This window comes from Polyodon spathula, chromosome 8 (genome assembly GCF_017654505.1).
Source record: "Polyodon spathula isolate WHYD16114869_AA chromosome 8, ASM1765450v1, whole genome shotgun sequence".
NCBI classification, from domain to species: Eukaryota; Metazoa; Chordata; class Actinopteri; order Acipenseriformes; family Polyodontidae; genus Polyodon; species Polyodon spathula.
Genome location: NC_054541.1, coordinates 3056050 through 3082484, shown reverse-complemented (window position 1 = coordinate 3082484; position 26435 = coordinate 3056050). Strand labels below are relative to the sequence as shown.

The 26435-nt window shown below is 40.6% G+C and overlaps 1 protein-coding gene across 1 annotated transcript; it reads right to left on the bottom strand.

The window, feature by feature from the left end:
• Positions 1 to 5531: 5531 nt before the first annotated feature.
• ube2v1 (ubiquitin-conjugating enzyme E2 variant 1) lies at positions 5532 to 24060 on the bottom strand. Its single transcript, XM_041256387.1, has 4 exons — positions 23957 to 24060; positions 19166 to 19314; positions 16315 to 16440; positions 5532 to 7167 (listed from the first exon to the last, which is right to left on the bottom strand). The coding sequence occupies exons 1-4, from the start codon at positions 23976 to 23978 to the stop codon at positions 7021 to 7023; spliced, it is 444 nt and encodes a 147-aa protein (XP_041112321.1). The 5' UTR covers positions 23979 to 24060; the 3' UTR covers positions 5532 to 7020.
• Positions 24061 to 26435: the final 2375 nt, after the last annotated feature.

The window sequence follows — 26435 nt, the reverse complement described above, 5'->3', positions numbered from 1 at the left end:
TAACAGCAGGAACAAAGAGCAACCAGAATAACACCAGGAACGAAGAACAACCAGAATAACACCAGGAACGAAGAGAAACCAGAATAACACCAGGAACGAAGGACAACCAGAATAACAGCAGGAACGAAGAGCAACCAGAATAACACCAGGAACGAAGAGCAACTAGAGTAACAGCAGGAACGAAGAGCAACCAGAATAACACCAGGAACGAAGAACAACCAGAATAACACCAGGAACGAAGGACAACCAGAATAACAGCAGGAACGAAGAGCAACCAGAATAACACCAGGAACAAAGAGCAACTAGAGTAACAGCAGGAACGAAGAACAACCAGAATAACACCAGGAACGAAGAGAAACCAGAATAACACCAGGAACAAAGAGCAACTAGAGTAACAGCAGGAACGAAGAACAACCAGAATAACACCAGGAACGAAGAGCAACTAGAGTAACAGCAGGAACGAAGAACAACCAGAATAACACCAGGAACGAAGAACAACCAGAATAACACCAGGAACGAAGGACAACCAGAATAACAGCAGGAACGAAGAGCAACCAGAATAACACCAGGAACGAAGAGCAACTAGAGTAACAGCAGGAACGAAGAACAACCAGAATAACACCAGGAACAAAGAGCAACTAGAGTAACAGCAGGAACGAAGAACAACCAGAATAACACCAGGAACGAAGAGCAACTAGAGTAACACCAGGAACGAAGAGAAACCAGAGTAACAGCAGGAACGAAGAGCAACCAGAATAACACCAGGAACGAAGAGAAAACAGAATAACACCAGGAACGAAGAGCAACTAGAGTAACACCAGGAACGAAGAGAAACCAGAGTAACAGCATGAACGAAGAACAACCAGAATAACACCAGGAACAAAGAGCAACTAGAGTAACAGCAGGAACGAAGAACAACCAGAATAACACCAGGAACGAAGAGCAACTAGAGTAACACCAGGAACGAAGAGAAACCAGAGTAACAGCAGGAACGAAGAACAACCAGAATAACACCAGGAACGAAGAGAAACCAGAGTAACAGCAGGAACGAAGAGCAACCAGAGTAACAGCAGGAGTGCAACGAAGAGCAACACCAGGAACGAAGAACAACCAGAGTAAACAGAGTAAGAGCAGGAGTGCAACACAGAGCACCCAGAGTAACAGCAGGAACGAAGAACAACCAGAATTACACCAAGAACGAATAGCTACCAGAGTAACAGCAGGAGTACAATGAAGAGCACCCAATTAACATCAGGAACAAACAGCAACCAGAGTAACAGCAGGAGTGCAAGAAATAGCACCCAGAGTAACAGCAGGAACGAAGAACAACCAGAGTAACAGCAGGAGTGCAAGAAATAGCACCCAGAGTAACAGCAGGAACGAAGAACAACCAGAGTAACAGCAGGTGTGCAACAAATAGCACCCAGAGTAACAGCAGGAATGAAGAACAACCAGAATAACACCAAGAATGAACAGCAACCAGAGTAACAGCAGGAGTGCAAGAAAGAGCACCCAGACTAACAGCAGGAACGAAGAGGAACCAAAGTAACAGCAGGAGCCTATTGCACAAAAGTGATTTAAAAAAGCCAGGTTTAGTTTAAGTTATCTGGTTTGAGTTAACATGATATAACTTAGCAGGCCAACTCTGTTGCAAGAACATAGACTGAGTTTAAATTAATGTAGATAATTCAAGCTGGGATAATGTTTCTATTTATGCACGTGGAACCAACTGTTTGAGTGTGTTGTCATGGTAATCTTTATTAACAGCCATCTGAAAAATGTGGAGAAGAACAAAAGGGCGACTTTTTTTTTTTTTTTTACTGCTTCTGAGCAACAAATTTTAATTTCAATGTATGAAAATGTTAAAAAAAAAAATTACAAAAAAAAAACACCGCTACTGCCAATAAAGCAGGGGGGCAGCCTGGCAAGCTGTAGCTGATGTTGTTAACTCGTAAGTACACAGTCGTATTCCGAGTACACAAGCCCTGACTTTATTATTTATATTTATATCCCGCTGTATTTTGATTAATAGAAAATTATGTATGGTCGTAATTTATAGACATATTATCCTAAATAATATTGTAACAGGGCGAGCAGCCCTGTACATTTAGTTGTTTATTTTTAGAACAGGGCCTACCCCCTCTGCCCCTGTGTTATTTTGTATTTGTTTGTTTTATGATTTATTTATTGTATTTAAATATTACGCCGTAGCCATGCATTTTGTTGTTTTTATTTTGAAACGTGTTCTGGCAGAGGCGAGAGAGTAATTCGTCCTCTGCCAGCAATGAATTAAATCTCGTGCAGAAGGAGGCCATCTCCCGAATTAAGTGATTAATTTGTTGCTAATCGGGAGATGATCACCTGTATAAATACCGGCAGCTCTCTGCACTCGAGGTGGGGGTGTACGGAGGAGAGTACGAGAGCAAGAGGAGAAAACGAAACCTAAAAAAAAATACTAAAAGGTTCAGTGTAGGCAACTGCCCAGCCTGACCTTAGGTCTGTGTGTTTGTGATTTGTTTTATTTCAAACCTTTATTTTCGCCCTGTGAGCAGTGTTTATTTTTGTTCACATATTTTATTTATTTATTTTTGTTATTTGAAAATAAAACGGCACAAGCGCCATTGCACCGTACCTGCAGTGTTCTGGGTTTTCATTTCCTCACTCTGGCCTGACTTCTCCGCTCAGCCATGGCCTGCCACAAATATATAGACAGTACTATTTTTATTTCAATCCAGCGTACTAATCACGTTGGGAAAACCTATATAAGTAAAAAATGTATTAATAATAATGAAACATGAAAAATGATAAGAATGATAAAAATAATAATGAAGACGTATGTACACTGAACAAAAATATAAACACAACATGCAACAATTTCAAAGATTTAACTGAGTTACAGTTCATATAAGGAAATCGGTCAATTGAAATAAATTCATTAGGCCCTAATCTATGGATTTCACATGACTGGGAATACAGATATGCATCTGTTGGTCACAGATACCTTAAAAAAAAAAAAAGGTAGGAGCGTGGATCAGAAAACTAGTCAGTATCTGGTGCGACCACCATTTGCCTCGTGCAGCACGACACATCTCCTTCACATAGAGTTGATCAGGCTGTTGATTGTGTCCTGTGGAATGTTGTCCTACTCCTCTTCAATGGTTGTGCAAAGTTGCTGGAAGCTGGCGGAAACTGGAACACGCTGTCGTACACGTCGATCCAGAGCATCCCAAACATGCTCGATGGGTGAAATGTCTGGTGAGTATGCAGGCCATGGAAGAACTGGGACATTTTCAGCTTCCAGGAATTGTGTCCAGATCCTTGCGACATGGGGCCGTGCATTATCATGCCGAAACATGAGGTGATGGAGGCGGATGAATGGCACGACAATGGGCCTCAGGATCTCGTCACAGTATCTCTGTGCATTCAAATTGCCATCGATAAAATACAATTGTGTTTGTGCCCATACCATAACCCTACCGCCACCACGGGGCATTCTGTTCACAACGTTGACATCAGCAAACCGCTCGCCCACACAATGCCATACACGCTGCCCGGTACAGTTGAAACCGGTATTCATCTGTGAAGAGCACACTTCTCCAGCGTGCCAGTGGCCATCGAAGGTGAGCATTTGCCCACTGAAGTCGGTTACGACACCGAACTGCAGTCAGGTCAAGACCCTGGTGAGGACTACAAGCAGGAGGATGAGTTTCTCTGAGACGGTTTTTGACAGTTTGTGCAGAAATCCTTGGTTATGCAAACCCACGGTTTCACCAGCTGTCCGAGTGGCTGGTCTCAGACGATCCCGCAGGTGAAGAAGCCGGATGTGGAGGTCCTGGGCTGGCGTGGTTACACGTGGTCTGCGGTTGTGAGGCCGGTTGGATGTATTCTAGAAAGAGTGCATAGAAGACCGACCAGAATTATTCCGGGTTTAAAAGTCATGTCATATGCAGACAGGCTAAAAGAATTGAATCTATTCAGTCTTGAACAAAGAAGACCACGAGGCGACCTAATTCAAGCATTCAAAATTCTAAAAGGTATTGACAATGTTGACCCAAAGGACTTTTTCAACCTGAAAAAGGAAACAAGGACCAGGAGTCACAAAAGGAGATTAGACAAAGGGGCATTCAGAACAGAAAATAGGAGACACTTTTTTACACAGAGAATCGTGAGGGTCTGGAACCAACTCCCCAGTAATGTTGTTGAAGCTGACACCCTGGGATCCTTCAAGACCTCCTATCGTTTGTAAACTTTTTTATGTTCTTATGTACTGCCAAATTCTCTAAAATGACGTTGGAGGCAGCTTATGGTAGAGAAATGAACATTCAATTCTCTGGCAACAGCTCTGGTGGACATTCCTGCAGTCAGCATGCCTGTTGCACGCTCCATCAAAACTTGAGACATATGTGGCATTGCGTTGTGTGACAAAACTGCACATTTTAGTCTTTTATTGTCCCCAGCACAAGGTGCACCTGTGTAATGATCATACTGTTTAATTAGCTTCTTAATATGCCACCTGTCAGGCGGCTGGATTATCTTGGCAAAGGAGAAATGCTCACTAACAGGAATGTAAACAAATTTGTACACAAAATTTGAGAGAAACAAGCTTTTTGTGCGTTTTGAAAATTTATTTCATTTCAGATCATGAAACATGGGACCAACACTTTACATGTTGCGTTTATATTTTTGTTCAGTGTAGTAGATACATGTTTTTGCCTTATTTATATGGACAAAACCATTAAATATGTATTATAATTACATTCAATAGCACAGAATGTCTCATTTTTCCGCTTCACTTGGCCATGTCCGGGAAATTTCACGAAGACTGTCAGCAACTACTTCTGTGCAAGGTACACTTTCCTTATAGCTTTTCATATCGTTACCTTATTAAGATTTTTGACATCGCCGACCATATACAAAAATGTTCTGAATCTTGTCTAGGTCATTTTGAATGACCTTTGCTGCTTCAAGTGTTTACCACTCCTATTTTTTGTCACCTGCAAATTTAACAAGTTTGCTTACTTTACCAAAATCAAAGTCATTAATGTAGATTACGAACAGTAGAGTACCCAATACTGAGGTGACGATTTACCTTGTTCCATTCTGAGGGTTCTCTTCTAATCAGTACTTTTTTTAACCACTCCTTAATCCATGTGCATGCATTTCCTTGATAATAGGTACTGGAGGATCTTCGATGGGCCAAATGGCCTCCTCTCATTTGTAACTTTCATCTGTTGTTCTTGTGTTCTTGAAAGAAAAAAAAAACAGAAAACTGGGCAATATTGTGGTAGTGTGGAGGCAGAAGTTACCAGACTTATGCTCCCAACAAATTCCACCAAAAAAGTTGGGTCAAATAAGTTCAGTTTAGACCAAGCATGAGACAATATTGTGAAACAAATAGATCAGCTTACATGCAGGGGTGTCTGCCAATGGCTTGAGTCAGCCACATTGGTAAAGTAGATCAGTGCTCAATGGTTTTATTATCTTTGCAAACTTATATGTAACCGTAAAATATACTACGTAATATATTGCAGTTAAATAAAAATGATTTAATGAGTGACAAGAAAGTAATGTTTCAAGACTATAAAAATACAAGAGATCATCAGACAGAACACAAGTTCATAACGTCAAGCTGTCATTTCAAGTGTGTACTTTTTGTTTTTTTGTCCCATAAACATGTTATACTGCCTCCTGTGTATTAACACTGAAAATACTAAACCCTTAGTTCTAAAACTTTAATATAGGATGTTTTTTTTTTTTTTTTTTTTTTTTTTTTAAGATTAGGTTGAGAAGTGATTTAGTAGATGAACTTGGAGCTATTAAAGTTGTCTAAAAATGCTTTTAGTTTGTAAGAAATTTGCAAACACTACAAGTTCCTATCACCTCTAGTGGAGAGATCTGAGTGCACTGTATACTCAAAGGGTATTGCAGCTGGACGTTTTATTGTGACATAATTTTCACCTGAATCAAATACATTTCAGATGGCTGTTTCAAATCAATACCAGGCTCTAATATAATTTAACAGTATAGGTAATCTTATTGTGATTGGACAGTTACCTGCAACAATATGCTGCTTGACTAACATCTGAAAACTGGGTTGTAAAAATGGATTCAGGATTTTTGTTCTTTGTTTGATTTTCCAAATGTGAAGTAGATCTGAACGTAGCTAGTCCACTGGACTGAAATGGAGCTACAGAACAAAGTGATTTCAAGCCAGGACATTTCTACAGCACTGTCTATGAAACAGCTGCATGTTCAAATTCAAATGTAAAATACAAGCAAAGAACCAAAAGATCTTTAACAAAGAAAGGGAGGCTGCTGATGCTGCTGCTGCTAAAGGTAATTCCGGAGAGGACTGGGTTGAAATCCTCAGCTAATACTCTTTAAATGGTTTGTTCACACACATCAAAACCTCCTGTTATTTAAATAACATTGCAGTTGGTGTTTCAGCAAGAAAAGCCACTAAATGAAGCACTTGCAAGATCTCTCATTACCAAACACAATGCTTCAGATTGAGTCACAATGCCTCTCTCCTGGAGTGCGAAACAATATCCAGTTTGTAGTCACACAACTAGTTTACATCATCCCAAACACAGATTCTGCATAACTCTGCTGTTTCGTCGTGAAAAACTGATTCAGCAAAAAGCTAAAGTTGTTGAAACACCTGAATGTGCCCCATCCCACCCCCCATTCCGAGGACAATAAAAATCGAGTTCACACACTGTTTACACTCAATAACAAGAATATTTATGTTATTCTACAACTTGTATTCATAACAAATAATAATTAAAAAAAAAAAAAAAAAAAAAAAAAAAAAGATTAGTAGCATGTACAGTATTTTAACGGTGTGGTCTATACTGCACAGCCTCAGATCCCTCTCTCTCTCTCTGTCCAGTGGGGTGTCTTCAGGGAGGAAGGGCAGTCGGAGCCTCACAGAAGGCTGGGAAAGGGCTGCTATTCACCAGTGGGCGGGTGGAAAGAAGGATGAACAGAACGGTAAAGGGAAGGTAGAGGAGTCAGGGATCAGTTGCTGTAGCTCTGTCCTTCAGGGGGCTGGGGGAGTTTCATGTTTTCCTTGCACATCATGAGCCGTCGTAACTCGTGCAGAACCACCCTGATGCTGAAGGAGTTCTGCCACTTGGCCAGGGCCGACACTGCTCGTGTGTCCACCTGAGAAGACAAGCACGTTAGTGACTTCCATCCACACCACGGCGCTGCAGTCAAAAAATTGCAAGCACATTCAACATGTTTTTTTTTTTTCTAATCATTATTAGGTAAACTCTTCTACAGCTAAACATAGGGCAATGTATAGTAAAGACAGGCTGGCAGATATCTCGTATCCCGATTCTGATGTTCTCTATAAGCAAGTGGATGTCTAGATAGTGTACATGTAAGTGTAACTGTGGTATCCCTGATGGATAGTAATCAAAATGTACTGGGACTGATTAAAAGCAGAATTGGGCTGGGGCATTTGTACTTAATCCTACCCTAAAAAACACAGTTGACATTCAATGACATGAAGTCCTTTTAGCGCTTGCATTTACTAAACATCTACCTATCTCTCATAGATAATCTCCCTCTTAGGATTCTAGCAATGCAGAACAGCATGACCACCCTTGTGTCAGAATAATCTACACAGAATATCACATTGGGTTCTCTATGATACAAGCTGAAATCCACTAGTGGCTAACCACAAGCAGGCTTACTGGCCACTTTGAAAATCAGCTTTCATCTCACAGCACCCTACACTCGCTATGTCTTTATAATACATGTATTCATAAAATATACTTAGACTAGCTAGTTTTATTGTGACATAATTTTCACCTGATTCAAAGACATTGCAGATGGCTGTTTCAAATCAATACCAAGGTCTAACTGTACATTATAGTTACATGGGTATAATTTAACAGTATAGGTAAACAATGTGATGTAATTTCCATTTGATACAAACATTTCAGATGGCTGTATCACATCAATATCAGGGTTTACTATAAATTCAGAGTAATGACAGTGTTTTGAAGCTATCCTTTAATGCAGTAATACTGGTGAAGCTGAGGTTAGGCTCGTCGATAAGTTTTGCAGGTGCAGCCAGGTTAAAAATAAATAATGTGGTTTTTTTTATAATTGACAATGTTTTACGTCGTATACGTTTCTGTAAATACTTGAAAATGAAAAAATGTTACAATATACAAAACAAAAGGAGTATCAAAGCAAGGTTCAAGAAAGTTGAATATTGTCTCTAAATCTCTGATTCCTCAAAATAGCCACCCTTTGCCTTAACAGCCTCACAAACACGAGACATTCGGTTAACAAGTTTCAGCAGGAAATCACCCGACATGTCTTCCCAGCTCTTCTGCAGTTGTGGGTAGATTTGCTTTGACTCTTCTGTCCAGTTCGTCCCATACAAGTTCTATGGGATTGAGGTCTGCAGACTGGGCAGGCCATGTCATTAGATTGAGTTGTCCTTCACTTTCCTTCTTCGCAAGATAGTTCTTGCACAACTTTGAGGTGTGTTTCGGGTCATATTCTTGCTGAAGAATGAAGGACTGCCCAACTAGCCGTAATCCTGATGGAATGGCATGTCACTGAAATATGCTATGATAGCCATGCTGGTTGAGCTTGCCATGGACTTGGTAAAGATCACCAACTCTGTCACCAGCAAAGCAACCCCAGACCATGACACTGCCTACTCCATGCTTGACAGTGGGAACCACACATGCAGAACTCATGCGCTCACCCTCTCTGTGTCTTACATATACTCGGAGCTTGGACCCAAATATTTCAAATTTTGACTCTCAGTCCATAAAACTGTCTTCCACTCCTCAAACGTCCAGTTTCTGTGTTTTTTGGCCCAGGCAAGTCTCTTCCTCTTATTCTGCACTCTTAACAATGGTTTCTTTGCAGCAATTCTTCCAGTTAGGCCAGCTTCACAGCAATCTCCTCTGAACAGTTGACGTCAAAACATCTGTACTTCTAGTAGCATTTATCTGAGCTTGTATTTCAGGGGCAGTTAATCGCCGGTTTCGCAGACTCGAATGAACTTGTTCTCCGATTCTGAGGTCACCCTTGGCCTGCCTGACTTTGTTCGGTCCTCATGAGTGCCAGTTTCTTCAAATTGTTTGATGGTCTTGGCCACAGCAGTTACAGATACTTGCGAAGTTCTTGCGATTTGTCTTAAAGATTGATCTTCATTTCTTAATGTAATTACAGACTGTCTTTTTTCTTTGCTTAACTGAGCGTATTTTGCCATTTTCTGCTCCCTTACATTCAGGAATGACAAACTTGTGCCTATGCTACCTATATTTATAGTAATCATGGACCCTCACCTGTTAACAATAATTGGTGACAAAAGGTTAATTAGGTAACATGCTAGTTAACTCAGAGAACATCTAACAAAGACACTTTTATACTGCCAGTGTTCTAACACCGTGTTATACACATTTCAGACTTTTAACTGACTTGGGCTTCAGACTGAAATCTCCTTGCTTTGGGTGATCATTTCACTGAAATTGACAAGATTTACATTTTCATTTAAAAATTACATTTTTCAATGCAATTCACTTATGATTATCAGCTTATATAAGTACACGTATCATATAATGAAATATTAAGTGTTTATCGACAAGTTTGTACAGTTAAAAAGCATAGACAATCATTAAAAACCTGGTTTCAAGCAGGTGTACTCAAACTTTTAACTGGTACTGTGCGTGTGTGTGTGTGTGTGTGTGTATATATATATATGCACTATATATTGTTAGTTCTGTGTCTCTATGAACTGTTCTGTAGCTGCTGCATATAATTGCGTTTCTCTAAGTACTTTCTGCCATACGGACACCAGGAATCAGCCAATAAGATTCCAGAGAGCGCACGATTTTAACCCTTTGCGGTCCAATGCTGGACCAGGTCTGACATTACAATTTTCCCTTTTTAATCCAATGGCGGACCCTGTCCAACATCATCGAAAAGATGTAAAGCACAGGTCTCGTTTTTTCTCCGGAAAAAGCTGAGAAAACCATTCAAAGGCCAAATGAAACCGAAAAAAAGGGCGTGTGAGCAATAGCCCTAGCAGCTGCACCACACAGAGATATGCAGACATAATCAAAGGAGGTAGCTGCTTCCGCATCCAGCGTTCAAAGAATATCACAGACATTTGCAAAGCTTTTTGAGATGTTACAGTAATAAAATAATGCCTTGGATCGCAATATTGAGGAGTTTAGTGATAAAATGAGTGATCAGGAGAGGATTTATCAGTATGCACGTCTATAAAGAGGTATGTAAAAAATACAGCGAACAGAGGGTGGGGCTTGGCTGGAGATGCAGTACTGATGGCGTTTTGCATTGCAATGCCCTTTAAACCTGTTTTACTCTGGAAAAAAATATATTTTAAACAGCGCGTGTGAAAATAAATTGGACCTGACGTGCCTCACAGGCGCTGAATAAATGGACTGAAAGGGTTAAAACGTCAGCACATTCACACACACACACACACACCTGGAGTCAGCCAAGAATACTCTAGAGCGCGCACACTTTTAAAACGTCAGCACATTCACGCTCACACACACACCTGGAGTCAGCCAAGAAGACTCCAGAGAGCGCACGCTTTTAAAACGTCAGCACATTCCCATAGTTGTTCTTGCTCTGCTCAAGCCAGTCGTTCTTCTTGGAATGGAAGTGCTTACAAAACACAATCATTCCTGTTGAAAAAACGGACGAGCATAAAAAAAAAAAAAATAGCAAGGTTAGAAAAATGAAGGAACCAGAAATCCATAGTTTGTATGAAAATAAGAAATTTGTACTTGTATTGGTTACAATATGTTTGTCCACAATGTCAAATTAGAAAAGAACAGCTACCCATTGTTTCTGTTGGGACTGGCTTTAGCAGTGGCTGTTTGGTAACGGAATATAAAATATAACAGAGAGGCTTGAACTGTCTAGTACTGCAGGTCAGGGCAGTTTAAAATATGTATGGTCCATGCTCAGTTATTCTTGAGGTAAAGATGCACTTCCTACAAGAGCACAGCAAGTCATCAAGGAGGTTGTGTGCAATGACTTGCCTGAGAGATTTTTTTTTTTAATGTATTTTTTAGTTAATAATAGACTTACGTTGTTATTGCCTCATACTTATTGTTATAAGTTTGAAGTGAAAACTGCATTTGCTTTGTGGCAGATGTTGGCACACGAGGGATGCATCTTTACTAGTTTGAAGTGATAATAACTGTTTATATCTGAACGAGCAAACAAACTGAAAATGTTAAACAAACGTGGAAATGGCGTAGTAAAGTGAAGGAGGAAAACCGTTTTGGTTCTTGTTTATTACATTCTGCATAACACAAAGTCACAACAAAATATATACAATATATACAGTCTACATAAAAATCACTACACGACATTTTCAGGAAGTTGGGTACTGTTTAAGAGAGGTATTTCTGTCCCATGAGATTTTGACTGGCTCTAAAGCAGCACAAAGCATTTTTGTCCCAGACGGCTTTCCATAGAGATCACTAAGGGTGCGTGCGCATAATCTGGTTTGTTCACATGTTGCTGTCTAAAACTTTTAAATAGAGGCTCAAGAGCTGCTGTGATTATATATTGTTTATTGTTCCTCTGCTTTCACTATACTGGAATATGGGACACTGGTTTGTTTCCAGTGAAAACCGAAATAATAACCATTAATCACCACTGGGTCATTAACTAATATTAAGAGGCGGGCATGAAGCTTCAATCTGTAGTATAGAGGTTAGCGCATTTACCTAGTATGCTAAAGATCAGTGCATCGAAAACTGGTGAAAATCTTTTTTTTTTATTAATTCTACTTTTATACTAATATAATTTATTAGTTTTTGTTCATGAGTGCGAACATCCAAAATGCTACAATGAATTACATTTTATTTTTTAAATATTTTAATGGTTATAGTAAATTTAAATGTCCTTGCTTGAAAACTATGAACCTTTTAACCTATCAACTATTAGACGTACATTTTTACATACTTTTTTGCCAAGAGAGATGGTACAGCTATGGCCACAACTTTGCTTCATTTTTTGACAATTTTAACTTACATCATGGTTTTATTTTGATAATAAGTTGTACTCTGGCAAAGTGTAACTGGTGGTCGGTAGTTGAGCGAGCAGCTCATCACCTGGGGGTTGAGTGGCCAACCGTGCAAGAACCTAGACGGTGCCTTTTTGAATCACCGTCTGACAAGGAACATCATACCAGGATGCTTCCGGCATTCCCAGATTTTACCAAGCAGTCCACTTAGGGGGCTCCGGCCTCTTCTCCTGCCACATCGCGAAAAGTTACGCTTTTACGGCAATGCAAAGGGCAGACGCAGTTGCTTTGGCGTCTTTTCCACCAGTAGACGTTGCTTTCGCTGCTCTGGGGAAGACAAAGGATCCTTCATGCCTTAAAGGGGCAATGCAGGACTACGGAGCTGCACCTCAAGAAGGGATATTTGGCAGCAACAAAGGCAGTTAGGTTATCTAATGTTGCTAGCTTGTTAACAGTGTATCAGGCGGCGATTATTAAGGACCTCCCAGAACGACCCTCGGCGTTCCTTAAAACAGAGTTGGGGTTGCCTCGATAGAGCAGTGTCTCTCCCTTTTCAGGTTGAGAAAAACAGTGAGCATGACGTTATGTCAGCACATGCTAGAGTTGATGGCTGCCACCTCTCAAGCCCTCCCATTGGACTTACTACACCAGAGACCTCTTCAGGCCTGGTTCAATGCCTTCCTGCTACATCTGCAGCGAGACAGACATTGCAAGTTAGAGGTTTCCAAAAGGTGCTGGTGAGCCCTGCGTTGGTGGAAGGTTCCATCCAATATTTGTCGCTTGGGTCCCATCTTCCGGAGAGAAGTGATCACCACAGACGCCTCCAACAAAGGTTGGAGAGTGGTGTGGAATGGGAAAGGGACCCGCGGAGTGTGGGCAGGGCCTTAGAGGTCAGCCCACATCAATGCTCTGGAGCTCAGAGTGGTGGACCTCGCCCTAAGGCATTTCTTGCCGGTGCTTCGAGGAAAGCATGTGTTAGAGCGGTCAGACAACACCACGGTTGTGGCGAATATTAACCGCCAGGGCGGGCTGCAGTCCCAAGGGCTTCACCAGATGGTAGCACGTTTATTGCTGCGAGCTCAACCTCGACTAACCTCTCTCCTGGCAGTCTATTTGCTAGGCCGAGCCAATCACACATGGATCTCCTCTCCAGAGGAGGTCTCCTTGTGGGCGAATGGCACCTTCACCCTCAAGTGGTAGCGCGCATTTGGGAATGGTTCAGCAGAGCGCAGGTGGATCTCTATGCGTCGCGAGCATCCACGCACTGCCCGCTGTGGTTCTCGGTAAAGGACCTCGACAGCCCACTAGGTATACTTAGCCGTCATATCAGCTTACCATGTACGTATTGACAGGTTGTCACCAGGATGCCATTTTTTGGCATCTCAGTTCCTGAGGGGCGCAAGGCGTTTGCGACCTCCAAAACAGACCAGCTTACTGTCATGGAGCCTTGATGTGGTGCTAGAAGCCCTTACCAAGACCCCATTTCAGCCTCTCCTCAATGTGGACCTGAAGCTCCTGTCTGTTAAAAACGCATTTTTACTAGCTGTGGTTTCAGCTAAACGGGTGAGTGATTTACACATCAGTACATCCCTCTTGTACTTGCTTTGCACGAGACGGGTCTAGGGTCTCCATGCGTCCTAATCCAGCTTTCTTGCCAAAGGTTATATCCCCAGCCCATGTGAACCAATCGCTGGAGTTGATGGCATTCCATCCTCTCCCTCTCTCTTCCCTAGAGGAAGAACGGTTACACACGCTCTGCCCAGTGTGGGCATTAGGGTGCTATATTGACCATACACGAGGCGTGAGGCAGACACAGCAGTTGTTTGTGTGTCATAGTTCCAAGACCTTGGGGCAGGCGTTATCAAAGCAACATCTTTCCCATTGGATAGTGGATGCTATTAAGTATGAATCTGCAGACCTTGAGGTGCTGCTCCGCACATGCGTAGATGGACGCCTATGCAGTTGCGTTATAACGTAAGACTGTTCTGCTGCTGCGCTTTCTCCCTCGTGACGGCTTGGGTACACTGTTCTCATACTGATGGTTATTTTCAAATTGAAAGGGAACGATAGGTTGCGGATGCAATCCCGGTTCCCTGAAAGAGAAAATAACCATCACGTCGCAAGGTCGTTTCAGAAGCCTTCGTGGCCTGAAGCAAATAAGAACGTGATGCTGCGTACACTGGGTATTCTAAGCTGACAAGGGGGCTGGTTTAGACGTCAGTGCATGCACCAGCCTATCCGCAGCTTTACCATAAGCTCAACTAAATCCTACCGCCTGGGGGTGATAACCCATACTTGATGGTTATTTTCTCTTTCAGGGAACCAGGGTTCCATCCGCAACCTATCGATATCCCTTTTAAATTTTTCAGTGCCTATTAATATATTTCAATATTAACTAAATTGAATTACTAATCAAACTGATTAATCTAGTTACAAACTGATTTATTAACATATTTGGATATACTGTTACTTGACTGTCTTGTTCATAGTCATCTTAACCCTTTGCGGTCCTACGTCGGACCAGGTCTGATATTTAAATTGTTCCTTTCCGGTTCTCTTAACTGACGATCGATGTCTGTGGTTGCTTGTGTTGCCTTGCCACTTCCACTGCTTGTAAGGGGGTGGGAGGGAATTGCAGATTTAGAGTTAAAAACCCTAACATCGCATTGCCCTACTTTTGTCATTTTAATATCAACCCTAACTGATGCATTAACGAGTGAGAGAGAGAGAGAGAGACTATTATATACACAGAGTGATTAGAAAGTAAGTTTACCACATCCATGCACTATCCACTCATGTGGTAAACTCACTTTCTAATCACCCTGTGTATATAATAACTAAGAGTGCATTACCAGCTCAAAAGCAACACAACATATTTTGGTGTGGTAATATATTCTGACCCATATTATTATTGAATATAGTCTAAGTTTCCTACCTTCTTTCTTGACGTGTTTTTGATTGACCAAGATAGTTTAATTTTGTTTGTGTGAACTGCGACGTTCTACTGTAGATGCTGTACTCATAGTTCTGTCCACACAACATTGCTAAGAATGCTTTGGAGAGAACTTGGTTCAGTCGTCCCCATTTTACGACAAGGTGAATTTCCGAAGGTGTTTGTCCAGGTCTTTTTCAGGTATCTGGTGAAATTCTCTCGTTTCTCCCACTGAACGCAAGTACAGCTTTGTGAGGTTTATGTGAGTAAGTGTTTTTCTTGTATTTTTATTTTCTTGCTCTTTTAAAAACATTTGTTTAAATTCTTGTTATTGGTGCGAACCTTGTTTTTTTCGAATTATCTATATGTCTGTTGTGAATGTAGCTTATTGTTGTCCATGTTAGTGCTTCTTGTAATTAGTGCTAAATATGGCGACTGTTGACATTAACCCTTTGAGGTCCTATGTCGGACCGGGTCCAAATTCATCAAAAAGATGTCAAGCACAGGTTACTAGTTGTTTTTTCTCTGGAAAAAGCAGAGAAAACCTTTCAATGGCCGAGTGAGACCGATAGACGCCGAGAGAAGCCGAAGAAGAAAAAAAACAGGGGGCGGGGGGCGGATCTGAGCATTACATAGTCCCTGCATCACAGCGATAAAAGACATAATAAACAAACTAGACAGCTGCTTCCGCATCCAGTGCTCAAAGAATATCACAGACATTTGCCAAGCTTTTTGAGATATTACAGTAATACAATGATGACTTGGATCGCATTATTGAGGAGTTTGGTGATAAAACAAGTGATCAGGAGATGATTTATCAATATGCACGATTATGAAGAGGTATGTGATAAATACAGCGAAACAAGGGGTGGGGCAGGGCTGGAGATGCAGTACTGAGTGTCCTGTTGCTATGCAGTGCCTTTTAAGCCTGTTTTATTTTGAATAAAATTACTTTAAGACAGCACAAAAAATAAACAGAGCATGTGAAAATAAACTCGACCTGACGCGCCTGACTGGAGCTTAATAATGGACCGCAAAACTTAAGAGGCCCTGACTGTATAAATGTATAAACGGAAACGTTATTGTATTATTATTATTACACATTTATTTAGAATGCAGTTACCTGGAGACATTTTTACATCTTCCAAAACTGAACATAAAATGACATGGGATATGGCATGAGAAACCAAAAAGTGCTACATTCATTTTTTTTTTTTTTTGGTTTTATAAAATATTTTTGGTATCTTATGCCCTTATAGTTGTCTAGCAACTGTAAGGCCATCGCAGCCCTCTAGGTCTTTCCGCAGCTCTACACGCTGCTGGCTGTGTTACTCACCACCCCATTTGAGTTGTGCACGCCATTCAAATTGATCTTCGTAACAAATCTGACACAGGGAGGCATCTCAGGGTATTTGGGCCCACACTCCACCTTAAGGCTGTAAATCCTGTTCTCATAGATTGTCTGAAAAAAAGAAGCAAGCGAGACTGAGAGGGAGTACTGCATGTACACAGCTTAAATAAGAACGTTTTCCAAGTGTTAACCATTTCAATTCTCCTAAAGGTAGAAACACTGTAAAAGACATGCATGTCAAATATCATGGATGCCAGTGTAAGCAAATTAATTTGTATTGTTTCATGTACACAGATGCTGCACATATGCAGGTTCATGCATAGTCATCTTGGGAGTGTAAATAACAGAACATGGATGGATTCTTGCAAAGACTCCCAGTATGTTCAAGTTTAAAGGCTTAGGAAATTAAACACAATGTAATATCCTTAGTCACATGGTCTGACTGAAGCTAGTGTGGGACGATACCAGGGTAAGTAAGATGAAACCTTTCAGTTCAATAGTGACGTTTTCAAATCAGCCTTATAATGGACTAGCTCCAAGTCAGTGAAGTGCAGACACAGTTATGTCCATCTCCATGTGTTTTTTAAAAGTCAATGAGGAGGGCTGCAGCACACTCACTAGCTAAAAGCATGCTGCCCTGCTTCCATCAGTCAAGCTACATTGCTTTGCAGACTGTTTCACAGCAGAAGTAATTAATGTGTATACAATAAACCTGTCATCATCAGGTCTGTTGAATGAATGTCTAAATATAAAATATACCATGGAGGGCTAAAAGCTAGTCTTATCTTCTCCATAAGAGTTGTGTTTACATCACATTCAATACAGATTATTTTGGATGCTTGTACATGAATGACACTACACAAATCTAAAGGTAACTGGTAAGGTACTTACAACCTACAATAGAATATATTGGAGTCTGTACATATGTTTCTCCATATATTCCCTGATTTTGATATTCAATAGTTTTTGCTAAGAAAATCCTTAACAAGTTTTACAATGGAATAGTGTTAGAGATATATGTACAAATGTAAGTGTAACAATGTACATAAAGACATGTCTTCTCCATTTATCCCCTGACTATGATCCACTCAATAATTTGTGCTAAAGAATTGTGTCAGGGAGCACATGGTCAACTTTATATATCTGCAGTGTAATGTGAGCCATGCTCTGCAATACGGTGTTCATTTTAGGGCATCTTCAGCCCTCACCCCTCCTTGCGTCAATCGTCACCCCTCCTTGACTCAATTCTCAGACATCAGACCTCACTCCTGCTCGACTCAATCCTCACCCCTACTTGGGTCAAATCTTTACCCCTCCTCGATTCAATCGTCAGACATCATTGTTCCTCGACTCAATCGTCAGACATCATTCCTCATCGACTCAATCGTCAGACATCATTCCTCCTCGATTCAATCGTCAGACATCATTCCTCATCGACTCAGTCATCACACCACTTCAAGTCATACTATCCCCTCCCCTTTTTTACGGTTATACTGGAATAGCTGGAATAGCTTATTATTCCAATAATAAATGATCAAAGACAATTTAACAAGGTTAACTAACAATTTAACAGGTAGCTGTGGACCACGACCTACGCCGCAAAAACAAAACACTAACAAAAATTAATCTCTGGGAGGAACTGGAATTAAAAAGAAATCTCAGGGCAGAACTATTCTGTTTCCTCGTTTCTCTCTCTGCTTCCAACAACAAGCACTCCCCCTGTCACTGGTACGCAGCACCAGCCAGTTCCACCTCATCCAACTCCGTGACCAATCACCAGAAGTTCCTGAGGTCCTGCGGCTGCTGGACCGATGCGACACAGCTCCTCCCACCCTAAGCGCTCCTGTACTTCACAGACCCCACATACGTTACAATATATTACATGGTTTCTTTAAGCGTACTTTCAAATTAACGCAGAACACATTTAACTGTACCAACTCACGGGGTCCTATTAACGTACATTTGTGTACCTATATTAATATAGGCCTATTTAACTTGTGTATTTTTTGTTTTTTTTAAATCATAGTACTCTCTAGCAAGTAAAACTGTACTGTTAAATTTCTGTGCAGCTATTCCATTATAACCGTAAAAAAGGGCAGGGGATAGTATGGCTTGAAGCAGTCTGACGAGTCGAGGAGGGGGCGAGGATTGAGTCGAGGAGGGGTGAGGATTGAGTCGAGGAGGGGTAACGATTGATGCGAGGAGGGGTGAGGTCTGGGGATGTCCTAAAATGGACACTGTACTGCAGAATAAGGGCTCTCCTAGTGCAATCAGAAGGAATGTACTACAAAAATATTATATTAATCTTCACAATTAAATACAGTACAAACCCACTGGAATATATATATATAAATATACTATTACCTTCAAAACGGATATTTTATTAAAAGGAAAAGTGACAATTCAGCAATCAAACACACAACTGAAAGTTCCAGCAACACATTCCACTGTACTTGTATTATCATTGTAGTATGCAATACCATATTGGTGAACAGGCCTGCCTATTGCAGTCACTCAAATACATTCACATAAATGTTACAAACATTACCTACTGAATTAACAAGTCAATAAATCTGCGTCTCGCATTCAAACGGTTAAAAGTGAAACTCAATTCCTGTGTTGGCCATGTTGGCTCTTGCCCTGCTATTTCAGTTCACTATGCAGACTGTTGAAGCCACAATGGCGTCAGATTCCAAGCCTCCTCTACTCCACAGCTGTTAACTCCTCTCAGACTGCTATCTATCTCATTTATTTAAATACCCACCCACCCCCTATTCTGTAGGGTAAAACCAAGCCCTCTTTCCCTGTGACACTGCAGCAGCAGGCCAGTACTCACCCTGGGAGGTCCAATGATCATGCCTCTCCAGTGGGTGAGGGTCATGTCTTCATCATCCTCCAGTCCCCAGCTCACTGTGCCGTCCCCAACACCCTTCTGACCCTCCTCGAGCTCTTCAAGCAGTCGGAAATTCCGCGGAACCTTCACGGCTGCGCACATACACAGAGGTTACTGCAGGAACAGGATCAACTGTATACACACACTCTGCGGTCCTAGCCAAGGCAGACCAAAGGGGCTGCTAATGCCTCCAACTCAGCTACTTTATTCATATCAAAAGACTAGACTAGTTTACTGGCATGATGCAATCAGGACTTGGAACTGGCTCTAGCCCTGCACCTAGTCCTAGATCTCTGAACATGCCTTGTTCTGGTTTATTATTAAAATTCACCTGTTCAAAAGAGTTTGAACAAAACCTCTGTTAAACCTGCTCTGAACTGATCCCACATATCAAACTTAGAGGTTTACTAATAAGAGTTGTTCACGGAGCTGTAAAGGAGAACCATTTAAAAATATATACTTCACTGACAATAATCCTGGTAAACATTTAATATTTAGATTTAAAATAAGTGTTTCTCTAGTTGATTTACCAATGATCTATTAGAAAAAATGAAAACATTCAGGAGTATTGTTGGAAAACATGGATTGAGAATTGATTAGCAGTTTGCTACGCATGTGGACTGGCAGAGCTATACTGGTGTTTTTTTCTGAAAAGAGACTAATATTGCAGATAGCAGACTGTTTGGTTCAAATTGCATGTACTGCTTACAATTGATAGAGACCTTGTGTCTACAAGTTTCTTGCCCAGCATTGAATGCAAGCTAACGAGAACAATGCTGTGGACTATAATGGAACAGGCTCTAAAGACTTCAGAGAGATCGAAAGGGATAATGCCACTAAGATCAAAGGGGGTCGCAAGAAGATAACAAAAGGCAGATGTATGGACCTTTTGTCTCCAGGAGTGTGAAGAATGCACTGGGTTCAGAGGTTGTCACACTAGACTACACACACAGACACACACACATTAACATTCACACAATAAATTAAATTACCTTGACCATTGGTTAAGTGTCAGAGAAAGGGGAGGTGGACCATCTATACAGAAGGGTATTTAATGTCATGCAACCATTGTAATGATGAGTATTCTGTTTGTCCTGTACCTGGGACCAAACTCCCTGCATATTTCAATAAACCTGGCAACTGACTGAAGAAAAGGACTCTGTGCATTTTCTTGAATCTACTTACTCACCATCATTTTTTTTAAGTTACTTCAAGTATGTTGAAAAATGTGTTGCTGTGATATGGATTCACAGGACACAGTACCGTGTTTCCTGTAACACTGCAGTGGGGGGTTTGTAATGGATTACACAGGACACAGCAAAGGCACAGTACCGTGTTTCCTGTAACACTGCAGTGGGGGGTTTGTAATGGATTACACAGGACACAGCAAAGGCACAGTACCGTGTTTCCTGTAACACTGCAGTGGGGGGTTTGTAATGGATTACACAGGACACAGCAAAGGCACAGTACCATGTTTCCTGTTACACTACAGGGGAGGTCTGTAATGATTACACAGGAAACAGTACTGTGTTTCCTGTAACACTGCAAGGGGATGGGGGGGGGGCTCTGTAATAGGGATGTCACGGTATACTGGTTTTACGGTAAACCGTGGTATAAACAGCCAGGGCTTTGAAACCGCAACCATTTTTCCATACCTTGATTACCGAGTTCACGGTGTCAGCGCGTTTTTGTATTATCGGTGAGGCGCACTGGCATTTTAGGGTTTTGTTTGTTTGTTTCCTGATCATTTTAGTTTATGAATGAGCAAGACAGTAATGCAGCAACTGTTTCAGCCAATTGCAGTGCAGGTGCTGGTATTTAGCATTTCAACCAATTGGCACTAAGCAATACTATGCAAGGGCGGGCGTTCATGGTTCAAACTATCGCTGGTTGTATCAGCACCTGCTGCTGTAAGATGACATTTACAGTATTAGGCTTGCACTAACTGTGATGTCGGATGGCAAACCTTAAAAATAAATCTCCAACTTATACAACGCCACATTTAAAACAATCGAGAATAAAAATTTTACTATATTCATAGCAGTAGTAGCTGAGAGAGGGGCTCTGGCAGCATGTGCAAAAACTCTAGGATTACAGTACAGCAAAAACTCCAGGTGAGATTTTGTGCAAACAGTAGATCCCTCCAAGAAAATAGTTTGAACACTAATTTGAAGTATAATAGTGTATGTTTTTTTTTAATTTTATTTCACGCCTTATTAATGCAGTGGTGTCATTTGCATGGTAGTTTCTATACTGTCATTTATAAATAATGTGGCACGTATAGAATATGTTTTAATTGAAGCTGTGTAATTTGATCCAGTGCTAAACAAAACAACTGTGTTGCATGTTCGGTTTTGCCAAGATCGTACCTCATTGCTACTGCAACATAAAGAAAATACAGCTGCATAAGGATTATACATTTCTGTCACAGAATATATTCTTTAAAAATCACGCAAGTGGCTTATGAGCAGTAAGTACACAACTTTATTATGTATATTATATAAGCTACCAAATGTCACGGGAAAATAAATAAAATTCTGTTTTTAAACAGCATGTGCAAACTGTACTGTATTACTGTAGATACCCTACCCCCTTTACAACCTAGTTTTTATTTTGCCTCTTGAAAATCTGGTTGTCAGCACACAGAAAGCGTGTTTTCACCACATTTTTTTTTAAACTTTTTTTTAGTGGAATCACTAATCATTACAAAGTAGAACATACAGTATGCATTGTGATTAAATACCTCCACAAGAGGAAATTTAAATTGTGAATTTTCTTTTAGGCAGATCTATTTAACTCATTTGCTGTTCCATTTAACTCAGATACTGTAATAAGTATGCAGTCGTGGTGCTGTTAACAGCACACTGACTAGCAAACTTCCTTGTTAAAATAACTTGTAAATGCTTTAACTTTTTTTTTTATTTATTTGCACATTCGTTATTACACTATGTATGTTAGGTGTGTGCAAATTTATTAAAACAACCCCGACTTTGAAATTTGATTCACTGTACAATATATAGCACCTTTTTCATTTGCAAATGGAGGTTTCAAAGCCAGACCAGTTCATTAGTGTGGTATAACTAAATACAGACATTCTGCTGTAATATTTTGTTTTTCAAATTGATGGAAACTTTCTTTTCTCAAGAACTTTTGTAGCAAAAATGTAACCAAATCAGTTTAACATTAAGATACTGTGGTATATTTTTTCGCGGTTACCATATCATCAAACTTTTATACCGTCACATCCCTAGTCTGTAATGGACTACACAGGCCACAGCAAAGGCACAGTACCGTGTTTCCTGTAACACTGCAGGGGAGGGGGGGGGGTGTCTAACGTCTTACAGTAAGAGGGCAGCATGTATAAAGGGTATGCTGTGTGCATTTATAAACCTACAGATCTGATAGACACATGGCACACATTTCCCTACATCAGAAGAGACAATTACTACAGAGCATCCTTACCTTAAGTTTTTTAAATGGTTGGACATTTGTATTTTAATATTTTTAGGCAGATATCCTTTTTAAAGTGAAGTTTTGTTTCAAGAATAAGGGAAACCGTGCTTGCTTCAAACTATCATCACATTACCCTTAGAAGTGTCTCTTTAGCAGACAGAAGGGTGGAAATCACATTCTATCCTGCATACTTTCTGCTGTGAAATAGTAATCATCATCTTCAGACCACAAAGTTACGTTGCTGGTGGAATGCACAACACATTTATGGGCGGGGTTTAAATGACAGGTCTGGCTGGTTGTCAGCAATATGATTAAGGCCCTGACAGGTTTACTGCTCAATCTAGTTTTCATATGTCTAAGAAGGTTGTTTTTAGAAGTCCAGACTAAAACTATAAGCTATAATGATTCTTCTTGTTTAATGTAATCAATAAGGCTAGAAATATTTCCCCTTTTTAAATTTCTGTTTACTTCCTGGCCTTGACAAAAGTGCTGCGTACAACAGCTGGAGGACTCCTATTTTTTCAGTTTGCACTGGCACTCAAGGAGGAGTTATGTGCCAATACAAAAGAAAAAAAAATGCATATTGAGAATATAAACCAATTGAACTGTCAGCCAAGTCTGTTTTTTTTAACAGCTACAAATGAACTTGCACGTCTGGAAGCTACGCAATTACATTTCTTTATAAAATTAAACAGGATATGTTGGGTGTGCCAATATAGATATCTATCTATCTATCTATATATATATTAATATATATATATATATATATATATATATATATATATATATACACAACACACACGCCACAAATTAATGAAAAGACACATTACAGTAATAAAACAGTACAGAATTTCGTAATGTATTGGTGTTTGATTTAGCAATATGTTGAAATCACCCGATTTAAAGTTAAAACGTAAAGAGCTGATGCAGCTCAAATGATATAATTCAGTTTGAAAAACATTTTCAACTCGTAAGTTTGGCTCAGCTGTCCCGTAATTTCTCTTTTACAGCCCATAGCCCTTGTTGTTATTACCTGATACGCAGTGCGCCCGGACACGCGGCTATTTAACACCATTTCTCAGCTATTTATTCAGCAGTTCAACGCCGGGAACTGCAACGCTAAGCACACAGCATTGAGCATTTATTTTTAGAAATATAAACAGACAAGAACTCGCCCCACAGGAGACAATGCATCCCATAATAAGCCAGCTATTTTTTTTTATTTTTTTTTTAAGTTCCTTTTTTATTCTTAATTTAATGTCCGATTTGCGATTGCCTCACCAGATCCGGCGGCGCCCGCCATCTTCTCGTTGCTTCGCGGGTACGCGCACGCAGTCCCGCGCCCCTTGCAGCGCCCGGTCTAAGGCACGCGCTTACGCAGAGCGCGCCCGTGACGAAGCGCAGCAGAGAAGGCGGAGCGCGCCTCAGAAGTACGGGCAGCGATGCGGTCAGTTCTAAACAGCGTTTAAAGATGGTGGTGTGCAATAGGTTTTTATCTGTGTAGAATTATACTCATAATACTTAAACTTATTTTGGAAAATATAAACAAACTGGGCAGACAAAACAGTTTAATATGAGAGAATATGAGTGGTACATAGTAAAGCAATACTGCAAAGATGGAAATGAGTCTGAGAAATAAGGCACTACCTATAAAAATTGAATGTTGGATTAAATGGTAAATTAAGAAAAGCCGCTGTGGCTCCTTGGCAAATCTAGGGTGCTGTATTATTGGCTGTTTCAGAATACACTTTAAAAACAGAGTGGAAGTGGCACTTTAAAACAAACATCAAAGCAAAGTCGTGAGAGGTATAGAGTCCTTCAAAACAAAGACCAAACCACAGTCGTGAGAGGTATAGAGTCCTTCCAAACAAAGACCAAAGCACAGTCGTGTGAGAGGTATAGTCCTTCAAAATAATGACCAAAGCAAAGTCTTGTGAGAGATACAGAGTCCTTTAAAACAAAGACCAAAGCCCAGGTCATGTGATCAGTATAAAGGCAAAGCCCAGGTCATGTGACCAGTATAAAGTCAAAGGCCAGGTCTTGTGATCAGTATAAAGCCCATTCCAGATTAGCGCTGATACTGTTTCACTGCTCCATTCATCATTGCATACTTTTCATTGTGTTCACTTTGTAAAGGGCGCACTTCACTTTGTAAAGGCTGTCCTGCTCTTTGTAAAGGGTGCACATCACTTTGTAAAGGCTGTCCTTCACTTTGTAAAGGGTGCCCTTGACTTTGTAAAAGCTGTCCTGCACTTTGTAAAGGCTGTCTATCACTTTGTAAAGGGTGCACTTCACTATGTTAAGGGTGCACTACACTTTGAAGTGACCCATCTATCCATGTTGGTCTGTTGGTACTCGGGTCTCCTAATATAGCACAGAATGTGTTAGATGCAGCAGCAGCATCAAAAAATAACACCAATAATGTACAAATTACCTTATTACTTCAATTTGGCGCCGCCCTTGAATTAAAGACGCCCTCGTATTGACGCCACAGTCATATCAGCTTTATAATAGAGGCCTCCCTCGAATAAATGCTGCTATCAATAAAGAAACATTAAGGTATTTTTTTTTCTTCCATACTAAAAAAAACACACACAGTAAACAAATAAATGTGCAACACTGACTATGTACATGCAACGCCCCCGAAGAGACGGGAGCCTCAATCTAACACGGAAATTACAAACTAATGTACACACACATAGTAAGCACATTTTATTTCATGGTAGTACAGTTCTGAAAGAAAATGCAAGATAAACTACGTACAGAACAGCGGTCCTTCTGAGGTTCTTATAGGTGGTTTTGTTGTTTTGTTTTTAGTTCAGTTGTAACTCCCGTACTCAATCCCGTACAAATAAAAACAATGTGCTTACTATCTATGAGAAGATTTAGTTTATGTTTCTCTTGCAGAGAAATTACAAACAAGCAAGTTACAGTGAGAAAACAAATAATCGAGTGTGATATATTGTAGTTTTTACAGAAAAACATCTACGTCACAGTCTTGGGTTTAACTGCCACACCAGCATTGCCCCACCCCTTATCAACCAATACAGACTCCTGATTTGCTGGTACGGTACTCCCCTGACCTTCCAACTCCCACCTAATAGGCTCTTGGTAACTGTCACAGATAAATGTACTGTAGTCAAAGTAGGTTAGCCACACATGCTGCTACATACTGGTAGGCTACTGTATTACAGAAAATAAGCAACCGCGATTCTTCTAAAATGTCATAAATCATTTACTAAAATATTGCCGCATTTGAAAATCGTAGCATTATTAATAAAGGTCACCCTCATATAACGGCCGCCCTCTTTTAAGCGCTGCAATCATTTTGATCAATTTAAAATAAATGCAGCGGCACCAATTTGAAGTAATACGGTATATTATTTAACACATTGAAAGAATTAAACAAAGTTTTTATGGCTACTAGTCACACAATCACTGAATTTTCAATTCTAGTGCTTTGTAAGAAAGTAGCTCTATACTGTTGTTGAGGAGCCAGGTTGGGACCCTGAACAGGAGCACCGAGGAGAGGAGTGCAGCCCTGGCTGTCGCCTTCTGGGCTGCAGGACTGGAGGTGAGTGCTCCTGTAACACCCCTGCAGGGAGACGGGGCAGATTGCTGCTCCTCATTGCAGTGTGCTGGACTGTGGGGGTCAGGGGCAGAAGAGGAGTGCTGGACTGTGGGGGTCAAGGACAGAAGAGGAGTGCTGGACTCTGGGGGTCAGGTACAGAAGAGGAGTGCTAGACTGTGGGGTCAGGGA